Source organism: Crinia signifera, chromosome 7 (genome assembly GCF_055691185.1).
Source record: "Crinia signifera chromosome 7, ASM5569118v1, whole genome shotgun sequence".
In the NCBI taxonomy this organism is placed as follows: domain Eukaryota; kingdom Metazoa; phylum Chordata; class Amphibia; order Anura; family Myobatrachidae; genus Crinia; species Crinia signifera.
Window position 1 is genome coordinate 100,180,912 of NC_139223.1, and position 12,359 is coordinate 100,193,270.

The window sequence follows — 12,359 nt, forward strand, 5'->3', positions numbered from 1 at the left end:
AGTCTGGCCAGAGCCCTGCGCCCCGGAGCTCCCCGCAGATCCAGCAGCAAAAGCCAGAGTGACACTCTCTTCCCCCCGTGCTGCTGCCCCATCGCACATCCTCCCCCCGCCCTCCATGAAGATGCTCGGCGGTGGCAGCAGCAGCACGGCCACCGGCAGCAGAAGGAGGTGAGTGGACACTCTCCTCCTCCCCCCCGTGCTGCCGCCGCATCGCACATCCCCCCGACCCCCGTGGAGATACTTACCCATGGAGCAGGCGAGCGCCGGGGAGCCCCCGCCTAGGGCGCTCCGGTGCCTAGCACCGGCCCTGATTGCATGCAATATATCTTATGTGAAATACTGTAAGCCCTCAACTTCAAAATCTGTCATGCAGGGCTCCCGGGAAGCTGCTGGGGAGTTCAAGGGAAATCTGATGCAATTTCAAGGCTCAGATAAATTGCCCTAGTGTATGGCCACCTTTTGAGCGGGGTGGGGTGGAGAGAGCAGCAGGGGACCTGCTGAACAAGAAAAACAAAAAAAATCAGTGCTTTAAGAAGTTTGCAATTTGCGCACTAATCGCAGAATATTATTATACCAAAGCTCCCCATATTATATTATTATACCAAAGATCCCCTCCTCCTCCATGCATGTGGGAGGAGGGGATCAGTAGTAGCAGTAGTAGTAGATATAACATAGGCCCTTATTCTGATTGACGCGGACTTTACCGCATTCTTACGGATCGCGTCTTTTCGGCGTCTGCGCATGCGTGGAGAACGCAACGCGCATGTGCCACGCCTTGACTCCGTACCAGTTCGGCCAAATCCCGTACAAAACTGTTCCCCGCAATCAGTCGGGAAATATGGGCGTATTATGGGCGTCATGCGGAATGACACATGGGCGTAGTTTCAAAGTGGGCAAAACGGGGCGGAAACATGGGCGGACACGGGGGAGTACACTTATGTTGGGGGGCGTACATTCGGATAGCACTCCGAATGCACGCGATCAAAAGGGGAAGAAATGTGCGGTGTCCACAAGTGTACTATTGCTTTGCGGACACCACTCGTTCATGCGGTAGGCGAACGTACGCCTAATGACTACAAGCATTAACACCTGAACCCAATAGAATCGACTCCTTTACTCATTACTCACTAATAGGACGCTTGTCAGTGCTTTAATTGAAACCATTGCACTTCAATTGCTGTAAGGGTTAATGTGTGCAATGCATGTGTTAGGCATGCTTGTAAGGATATATTGGCATCTAATTGATTCCAATTCCAAATAAGCAGTTTTTTATGAGGATAGGTAATTGAATAAGTGGGTCATGTGATGTCTTGCAGAAGATACTTAATAGTGGGTTGTTTGGCGTAAATACTCCGCTTACGTGCGGTAGCACCGCTTGGCTCCCGTTCGGATGCGGTATTCCCGAGCATACTCTGTAATACTCTGTAATACCGTGCAGAATCGGAGTGTTTCTCCCGCACACGCATGGTTTGTATGTCGTCCGTAAACACGCCCTGTTCTTAAAGAGTGAGTCCGTCCGAATGCGGAGGACCCGTGGGCGTTTCTACGGACGATGGCCGCACGCGGCAGAACACCGTGGCGTGCGGACCGCACCGTAAGAATGCGGGAATATCCGCACAGATCAGAATAAGGGCCATAATGAGGTATATAATGCCCAAAACCCCAAGGATGTGATAGTCACATGTGCGGGAGGAGAGTTTCCCAGGATGTGACAGTCACATATACGGGAGGAGAGGGTCAGTCCATATAATAATCCGGGGTAAATAATAATGCATAGGAGCCCCCCATGATGCGACAGTAACATGTGCGGGAGGAGGGGCCAGTCCATATAATAACCGGGGTATCTAATAATGCAGGAGCCCCCCAGGATGTGACAGTCACATGTACGGGAGGAGGGGGCAGCAGGATGTGAACAATAGAGGGAGGAGGAGGAGGAGAGACAGGAGACAGGCTGCGCTGTTCTGTATCGCGGCGGCAGCTCCTGTATTGCTGTATATTGCACGAAGATGGATCCGGGGAGCGCCCCCTGGCCCCCCACCCGCTGACACGCAGCCCCCCCTCCCTCGCACTCACACACAGTGGAGCCCCCTTGACAGAGCTGCACGGCAGCAGGAGCTATGAACCCGGCGGAGGGAGCGGAAGAAGGCGGCACGGACACCGAGGTGGACGCGTTTTTCCGCACAGGTAGGAGACGGGGCCAGGGACTGGCTGACGGGGAGCGGGGTGACATTGTCAGGGGACATGAGGACGACATGGAGCCGTGTTTGGATGGCTAGAGGAGCCGCTCCCCGCCAGGGGGCTCCTACACTGGTGGCTCTGCTACAAAGCATCTATTCCATGTATCTGATTCATGATATGATTATTAATGTATTATCTATCTAACGGACTGTGTTTCATCGGTTTATTATGTGACACCCAAGGACCAGTGTAATGTGTGTGTTATCTGTGTCACCGGTTCCATTGTGTTTTACCAGTATATTTTGTATGTGATATCATAGACCTGTGTCAGTGTTATTTTGTGTGTGTTGTGAGACACGGGGTATAAAAGACTAGTGTGCTGTACTGTACTAGTATATTGTGTGCATGTCACTGGAGATTAATGTGGATTGACAGTGCATGGTGTTTCTAGCTCGTACATCAGTGTACTTTACCAATATATTGTGTGTGACATTTAGGATCAGAGCGTCTTAACAGTATACTGTATTTGTCTGTTTGTGAAAGAGAGCGAAAGAGAGGCACACTGCATTGTGTATGAGATGTCGGCTACCAGTGATTAATCAGTATATTGTTTGTATTAGACATCAGGGTAAATTTTGTGTTTTTACAAGCACAGGAGACCATTGTGTATTTCCAGTATATATGATACACTGTGTGTGTGTATATTATATATATATATATATATATATATATATATATATATATATATATATATATATATATATATATATAATGTGTGTGTGTGTGACACTGGGGCCTAGTGTGGTTTTCCATTACTGTATGTTATTTGAGCTTGTGTCACTGGGACCAGTTTGTCTTTTCAGTATACAGTATTATGTTTATGACACTACCAACTAGCGCATTTTACCAGTATGTTGTGTATATGCGTGTGATACACTGTGTTTAGTGTGTTTTTTACTAGTATATTTTCTCCTACAAGGGTAATGTAGGTGTAATCTGCAGGTAAAGTTGTAAACTTGTCTTTAATGGTTCTGTCTGATTACCAAATACTTCTTTATTTTTCTGTATGTTTCATTCACTATGTACAGTGCTTTGAAACCCTTTTTGCTCCATATAAATAAAAGATTATACCATTTTACACCAGTGTGATCGGGACAAGGGTATTTCACTAGTAGTTTGTGTGGGACACTGGGGATAAGTGGTTGGCATGAGTATATATAGTGTGCATTATTGGGGCCCGCCTTACCAGTATATTTTGTGTGATGCTGAGACCAGTGTTTTACCCTTATATTTACTCTGTCAAGATCCAGTATGTCTTATCCGTAATTTATATTATGTATTGTAATGTGCTGTTATTAATTAGTTATGTTGCCAATTAATCTTCTTCCACATAGTAGACGAGTACACTAGCAGTGTACATGATGATGTTCTCAAAACATGCTGTAGCCGTTTGTAGGGGGGACCAAAGTACTAGTAGGTGGGTGGGAAATTAGGGACTTGTGTATTTTATAGCTGTTTGTGACACTTAAGACCCATATCATTTGTAGGTTTGTGTGACACTATGTACTGGTATATTTTGTAGGTTTGCCTGTGTGTAGGGCCCATAACACCAATAACCAGTGTATTTTGTAGGTGTGTGACCCTTGATTCTTCTGTATGTTGTAAGGGGTGTGTGATCCTGAGGATTGGTGTATTTTGTAGATTTTGTAAAATAAACTGGCGTATTTTGTTAAGCTGGCCATACATCAGAACGATTTCAGGCCTGAACGCACAATTTCGACGGGCCGTGTGATGCATTATGTATTTTTTCGCACATCGTGAAGTGTTTAGGTATGATGCATGGTGGTCCTGCGGGTGGTGAGGTCAATCCTCAGATCTTATCTATAATGGTCATTAGCAGTATCCTCAGATCTTATGTGCTGCACGTAAGATCTGAGGATACTGCTAATGACCATTATGTGCTGGGAAACTATCCAGAGTGACAGATCATCCCCTTTTTGGCAAGAAGATTAAAATCACAGCGTTAACACTAAAGAAAGTGGGAATATAAAATGAAGGTGAGATACTCAATCTGATGAAGTGAGTTTGGTGTGTATACAAGTTAACTATAGAACAGAATAGCGGCTGTTTATGTAAACTGATATAGCAAAAAGGGGATTGCATTTTATTCCTTTATTAAGATCACAGGGGATAAGGTACATACTGTATATAACCAATCTCCTACTCTGAGAACAACACAGTTGTGTCATGCTGGATTTAGGTCTCATGGGGATCTAAGCAAGATACAGGTTTGGGGCCCTCCTCCCTCCAACAATCTGTATCACTATATTTTTGCTGCTGATTGCTGGTGGCATCAATAGGGTACCTTGGCAAACGTACAGTCTACCGATAAATGGTCAGCTGCGTGAACATCAGCATTGTGTACAAATCTAGCATCACTCAGAATGCTCAGCAGGGTTGTTACGGGTGCTCCATGCTGAGCGACATGCTTAAGCACAGATTGCTCAGCACACATTGCTGTCACACATGTGATGCATCAGCAATGTGTGCTGAGTGATCTGTGCAGACCAGTGTTCTCGGATGCAAACACTGGAGATCTGACTAGATATTGACTGCATGCAATCAAAATCTAGTCAGGCGATGGCAACTTGCTGGACCGCGCATTGCCATTACTATGGGCTGTGCAACATCTTCGTGACATCTCCCCGTGTGTAGGCCCCTATAGAAAATTGGGCAGAATTCAAAGTGGGGAGATTCTACAATTTCATAATTGCACCCTGAACTTACCTGGATACACTTGCAAACTGGCTGGTTGGAATGAAAATCTGAAATGTCTGGGAACAAATTACAATCAACCATTTGCTTCCAAATGTTCGAAATATACAGAAACTGTCATTTGCATAAATTGGGTACATTAGAAGGAATTAACCAATTTGTCTGAATTACCATTTTTGACTGTTTATCATGTTTAGGAGCAAATGTAATTTGCTTCCAGAAATTACTAGATTTCCTGCCAACCAGATGGAAAACAATCTTATAGGCCCTTATTCTAGTTGACTGAGACGGATTCGTATTTCAGACAGCCACTGAGTGTTCTTAGCCCCACCTACCATACGGATCGCTCACCCCGTCCGAATGCGGTAAGACGCAGAGTGAATGGACCGCGAGTGGATGTTTCATGCAAACACCTCCCCCATCTGTGAATGATGGACCGAGCAGTCAGGCAGCCCCGAGTGCTCCAGACCACTCAGACTTTTTTCTGTGTGAAAGCAGGGATAAGGGCAGCTGTCCGCCCCCACATGTGTGTCACGGCCGGATTACCATACGTATGCCCAGCATTTTCAAGGGAACGCCCATGAAACGCAGGGCGTACACATATGATAATGAGCCCAAACAGCCCTTCACGCCCCCCCTCCACCCCCTGCTCGGATGGTTCCGTACGATCCTTTTCTGCACGGAATTCACGCAGTGTTCGGACGTGCGCCTCGCATGCGCAGAAACACCTCTGCACATGCGCAAACACAATACATCCAGCTTTAGGGGGATATTCAATGCAGGGTCAAGACTGTCGGGCTGGCCCGACAGGCTGTCCCGCATATTTGGCAGGTGGGATTTTCAGGTGGCCGTGAGAAGTGTCTGTAAATGGTCGCGCTGCGGCCAGGAGCTCGTCGATTCCTGGCCATTCACAGCAGAACGTGCCCGACTGCTTGTGAAGGCAGGCACGTTCTGCCGAGATCCCTGTTCAATGCTGTTGGGGAAGACAGCAACGAATAGGGCCCCACCGCTATTTCCCCCTTTAGGCCCATACACACTAGAAGATTTGGTGCTTGTTTCCTAGCACGGCCACAACGATCTTGATCTGGGGCATCGCAGGTAAAAAAATTGCGTCGGTCGCATCGTATGCGGGCTAAAAAATCGCATGCGATGCGACCGACGCGATGCCCGCGATTTCCCATAGGGAACAATGTAAAATGCCTCAATTTAACCAAATCAACATAGGGAACAATGTTAAATGGGCCGGAGACCCCAAAAAAACCCACCTGACCAGTGAAATGGGCCCCCAAAAATAGTTAAAGCCACCCCACGATCAACGTGAACCCGAAGCGTGGCGAGCGCAGCGAGCCCGCGAGGGGCGGCGGTACGCGTCCTCCGACCTTTTCATACCCCCACTATCCACGTCGGTGTGGAGTTGAGAATAGATAGTGTGGCGAGCGGACGCGGATACCTTCACAGGTAAACGAGTCCCTTCGCGGGCTTCACAGGTATCCGCGTCCGCTCTCCACGCTTCGGGCTCGGTGGCTCGCTGCGCTCGCCACACTAATCTATTCTCAACTGCACGCCGACGTGGATAGTGGGGGTATGAAAAGGTCGGAGGACGCGTACCGCCGCCCCTCGCGGGCTCGCTGCGCTCGCCACGCTTCGGGTTGATGTTGATCGTGGAGTGGTGTTAACTATTTTTGGGGGGCCATTTCACTGGTCAGGGTTTTTTTGGGGGGTCTCTGGCCCATTTAACATTGTTCCCTATGTTGATTTGGGTAAATTGAGGCATTTTAAATGGTTCCATATGGGAAATCGCGGGCATCGCGTCGGTACCATCGCATGCTTTTTTTGGCCACATACGATGCGACCAACTTTTTCAATGCATTTCAATGGGAAATCGCGGGCATCGCGTCGGTCGCATCGCAGACCATTAAAAATTACCCGCGATGCCCGCGATTGTGGCCGTGCTAGGAAACAAGTACCGAAGATTTTCATTTCAAAATCTCTGTTAAGGTCCATACACACTGGGCGACTATGCCCAGCGTGTATGGACAGCGATGACCGCTGTCATCACTGCGGGGAAAGCCGCACAGTGCATACACACTGAGAGTCTTTCCCCCTACCCGGCACCGACAGAGGGGGGGGGGGGGCGGCGTTGCATAGTGGTGCGCTATGCAAAGCCTTCCTGAAAGCCGCTCATCTGCTGGTATAACCAGCAGATGAACGGCTTTCCCAGCGATGTTGCGGGAGCGCGCAGCAGCGCTCCCCGCTCATCGCGGGGCCATACACACTGGGCAGCTTTGAGCTAAAAAGCCGCTCAAACCTGCTGTTTTGAGTGACTTTCAGCTCAGTCGCCCAGTGTGTATGGGCCTTTAGATATGTCTTTCACCAAAGTAGTTCGTACACACTGTGCTATTTTCCCCAAAGAGCAAGAGATTTTCAGGTGGCGAAAGACTTTAACGAAAATATTTTATTATAAAAGGCTATTTACATAATTGGCGGGGTTTGACTTCCAAGGGTGGGAGGAGGGGCCATATTATTATATTATTCAGTGCATTTATCCTGATCCTGGTCCTTATTCAGAACTGATCACTGTGCTGCATATATTCTGAGCCCAGCAATAACGTAAACACCACCCCATGCCGACCTGCTCAGGCAAAAATACCACCCATTTGCACGGCTATGATTTAACTTGCAGCTGTGCACGTAGGGAGAAATCCATTCACCTGCACCAGCAAAGTATGCGTTACTGCCATAATTTACATTGGGGGGCAGTGGCAGCACTAATGCATACATTGTTGGCCTGCGCCAGCAATGTGTGCATTACTGCCATAACATAATATATATTGGCGGGCAGTGGTGATGGTAACGCATACATTGCTGGCCTTTGGCAACAATGTATGCATTATCGCCATTATATACATTGGTGGGCAGTGGCGGCAGTAACACATACATTGCTGGCCTGCGGCAGTAATGTATGCGTTACCACCATAACACAATATACATTTGCGGGCAGTGGCGGCTGTAACGCATACATTGCTGGCATGCGGCAGTAATGTATATGTTACCGCCATAATACAATATACTGTATATTGGCGGGCAGTGGCGGCAGGACTGCATACATTGCTGGCCTGCGGCAGCAATGTATGTGTTACCGCCATAACACAATAAACATTGGCGGCGGTAATGCATACATTGCTGGCCTGTGGCAATGTATGCGTTACCGCCATAACACAATTTACATTGGTAATGTATGTGTTGCTGCCATATAATGTGCAGTTTTGTGTATATTCCGTATAGGATTACATTTTATATTGTACACATGGGTGGCTGTGGCTACTCACTTAACAAAGTGAGTTTTTTTTTCAGTGGACAGGTATGGACGTGCGAGAGGTAGGGATGTCACTTGCTGCTGCGGGGGGCGGGCAAGCCACAGATGGCGGACAGCTGCGGGAGGGGGGGGTGTGTATGGACGCTGAACGGGAGCTTACTTTGCTGCTGCAGCTGGTGAGTCGGGAGGTCGGGGAAGGACGGGCTTGCTGCTGCTTGTTAGGGGGGGGGTGGCGATCCGCGTACTGGGATGACAGCTGCGGCCAGTCACATGTGGCTTCTACCAGGAGCACGGGGAGGGAAAAGGGAGGCATAGGGGCAGTCCACAGGGTGAAAGTGTATAATCTTTCAGCCCAGCGGGGCGAATACACTGTTACACTCACCAGGGAGTGTTGGTGAACCCTAGCAGGGTTTTTCTGGGGAATGCCTGGAGGGTGAAGGAACAGACGGAAGGGAAGGACCACTATGGATACCAGACTGCAGGTCATCAGCCGAGGGGCCTCTGGATGTCTTCTGGGTAGCCACCCAGGACACCCAGGTCTAAGACCACAGAGCACACAAGCGAGCCTTCTGGCCAATAACAGCCCTTTTCCCATAAGACCATACCTCTCAACATTACCCTCTCCAGGAGGGACAGAAGGCTCTGCCCCTGCACTTTCCTCTCAATTTATGATTACTATTACCCTTGGTGAAACACCTTTCCTATCAATTAACCTGTTTAAAACAGGTGATGACAATCATGTATGCAGAAGGAAGTCAAGAAACAGCATTGTTTTCCTCCTGGAGAGGGTCATGTTGGGAGGTATGTAAGACTGTATACTTCTACCGGTAATTGTATGCCGCCTGGTCTTACTTCGGCAAGTGGCAGTGTAGACTTAACCCCAAGGGCCCTGGGCAGCTACTGGTAGGGAGCAGCAAGCATGGAACTACACTGCCTACAGAAACTAACTTAAAACTAAATGACTGGACTAAGAGACACGAAGGGGTACAAGAAGCAAGGACTGGGATACATAAACTCAGGCTACAAGGAAGGTGCAATGACTAATAAGAATAAATGCAAACACAGACTCTAGAGACACGGACAAACAGTAATAACTAAGGTATATACATACCCTGAACTGTGTGGCTTAAAGCCACGGCCTGAGCACAGACCCAAACTGAGAAGCTGACCTCACACAGCTAATGGGCCCCATACATCAGCAATCACAATTTATGGATTTCCAGATACAGGGATTTTTTGACCAGATAAATGGATTTTACAATCTATCTGACTTTGCCCACACATTACAGATTTATTTCAGTGATCGGCAGATTTTTCCATCTAAAGATTGCATCTTCATATCTGGAAATTGCCCAATCGATTGTCATTTCAGCTGTTCATAATGTAAATAGATGAAGAAGACAAATTGGGAATGCCCACACATATAAAAAGATCTGCAGATAATACCAGATTATTAAACATGTTTAAAAACCTGATTAAGCAATCGATTGGCGATTTTGATTGGGATTGCCAAAAGGGGGAGCCCACACATCTAAAATTAATTGTGGCAATCATCTCCATATCTGAAAATTGTCACAATTAATTGCTGATGTATGGGGCCCTTAACTATGAATGTCTGCTAAACTCCCAATAAACAGTATAATAAAAGCTAGATGGTACTTGCTTACAGGGGAGAAGGGAATGAGCAGCCTGGAGGTAGCCAGAGGTAGCTTCCCAGGATTCAGGTATCAAGAGGTTAACCAGCAGGACTGGATATAAAAGCAACATCAGACACTCCAAACACTTCTATAACCGGCTTTGGAGCAGCCCAAAAGAATCCCTTGTAAAGCTTTCTGTGTGTCCACCCCTGATTAGTAACAAAGAGCAGCTGCATGCTGCCACAGGTGTACAGGCCAATTATCTCCCTGCTGCCTGGCCTCCCCGTCGCCTAGGCAACCGCTGGGGAAGAGGTGCTGCTGGCAGGGAGAGATGCGCTGAGCAACGGCCGGGAACAGCGCTGCAGGACCCGGCTGCGCCGCTAATGTGGCCTCTAACACACACACACAGCGATGATGGCTGATAAACCAGCCATCATCGCTGGCATGCTGGTAAAACCAGCAGATGGGAGACTTTGCTAGCAATGATGCGGGAGCGCGCATCATCGCTAGTCTCCCATCGGTCGACCATACACATTTGTCGATTTTCATCTGAAAATCGCCCAAAACGGCCAAAATGAGCGAATTTCAGCTGAAAATCGTCTAGTGTGTATGGGCCTTTAGTCTGAATTTTAACTAAAAGAAACCATCTACTAATTGATGTAAAACATATTCAAACTACATCAACACCTGGACTGTTTCACAACTTTACATGTATGTTCATTTCTATCATCCCACAGTGATCACACTACAACCAATTTGTAATTGACAAAAACAAACCATTTGTAATGTAATTTGCTTGCCATTGTAAACACTTGAGTTAGAAATGTTATCAGTAAAGCTAGTTACACCCATTTTACACCTAAAAGCTGGGTTTTGATCGAGCTCCAACTCAGGTGCGACCTGGCTTTTGACCCCTTTTACACCCGCGTCCCCACCCGGCATAATGCCGGGTGTGTAACGTCAACGTAGGCAGGGCCTGAGCCAGTACTTCTTTGTAGCTATTTCCATTGAGCCAAATCCTGGGTAGACCCCAGCAATAACCCAGTTTATTTTAGGCAATGGAAAAGGGGTACTAGTCTTCTACATCTCCTCTCTCCTCTCCTTTGTTTACTTTCCCCTTCTTTCCTTTTACCCATCATTAACTGATACCCCACCACAGGCCCTGTACCCCACCTCACAGCCCTGCACTATCCCACCTCCCACTGTCACCTCACTTCACCACAATCAGTATCACGTACTCTCTCCGTGCCTGACTCCTGAATTTTTCCCTTTCCAGCTCAGTGGCCAGCAACATCACTACACTCTCTGAATCCCAGCCTTACAAATCATTCTTGTCTCAGTGCTATAGCAACCCTAATAATCACCAAATGCACTAGATACCTGCAAAAATCTCTGGGTATAGATCCGTTTTCTTTTTCTTCTATCTCTTGTACATGTTTTTCTATTGTCTCTTGAGCATTGTCAGTCTCATTAGTAATAAATGTACAGCACAATATTCCTGTTTGAGTATATAAAGTCATACAATAGCCTCTTGTCTGTGCCGTTAAGTGATCCAAAATTAATCTGTGTTGTAACTGTTCCTTTTTCACTTCTTGAATTTCTCTTCCTACATATCTGAAGGTGTTATCGTATATTTCAGTAATGTTTTCTAATAACACTGCAAGTGATTCAACTCTATAATATGATTTTGAGCCAAATAGGTCCAAAAATCCCATTCTCTGATGCCAGGGTGTGTAGACTAGTTTATTTGCCTTTTTCCCTGCTTCTTTTATTTCCCTTCTGTCCCTGTGTATTGGATTATACTTCCTTACCTGGCCTTCTCGGCCTCTGATCATCTTTTTTAGATCTTCATGCTCTATCATTTGCGCTGCAGGTACTATGCGTCCTAGGGTGCAATTCCCATAGTCGCCAAAAAAAGCACTTGTAGGCGTACTTCTCACATAAAAAATACAAATTATTTGGGAGAATTGGAGGTATGCTATCCCACATTTTTTTTAGGTTAACCAATCCATTTTGCTGCCACTGTACCATTAATTACAAACTGGTTGGGATTGCTTCCTGTCTCATTCATCCAGCTAGGGAATTCTGTCCCTGGCCACACCCCAATATTTATCATTTCCTTTTGTACAGGTTCATCATCATGTGGTGTCAAAAATATTTGGTATGGAGGTACTCCTGATTTGAAGGTATCAGGGGTACCACCAACTTGAAAAGGGGCCTTTGAGCAAGGGTGAAATGTAGGTGTTTGTGGGGAAAACCTTTTGATAATTAAAGCCGACTATGGTTTCACTTTGTCTTTTCTTAAATTCAATGCAAAAAGATACATTTGGGGTAATTAGGTGTGCTAGCAATTTAGGGGATTGCTTGCGTAAGTATTGGCTTACTGATGCTTTGAATGGTACACTATCTGCATGGTCATCTTCAAATAGTGCCCATTCTTCAAATGTGATGGG

General features: G+C 46.8%; 1 protein-coding gene across 8 annotated transcripts in view; it reads left to right on the top strand.

The window, feature by feature from the left end:
• Nucleotides 1-1,912: 1,912 nt before the first annotated feature.
• KALRN (kalirin RhoGEF kinase) overlaps nt 1,913-12,359 on the top strand; it is an 856,470-nt gene continuing 846,023 nt past the window's right edge. For 6 of the 8 annotated variants that reach the window (XM_083153542.1, XM_083153544.1, XM_083153547.1 and 3 more), the window contains exon 1: nt 1,913-2,184. In XM_083153542.1, coding sequence (XP_083009668.1) covers nt 2,118-2,184 — 67 coding nt within the window. In that variant the 5' untranslated portion in view covers nt 1,913-2,117. The remainder of the gene's footprint in view (nt 2,185-12,359) is intronic. The other 2 variants (XM_083153550.1, XR_014450786.1) reach the window with 2 other exon arrangements.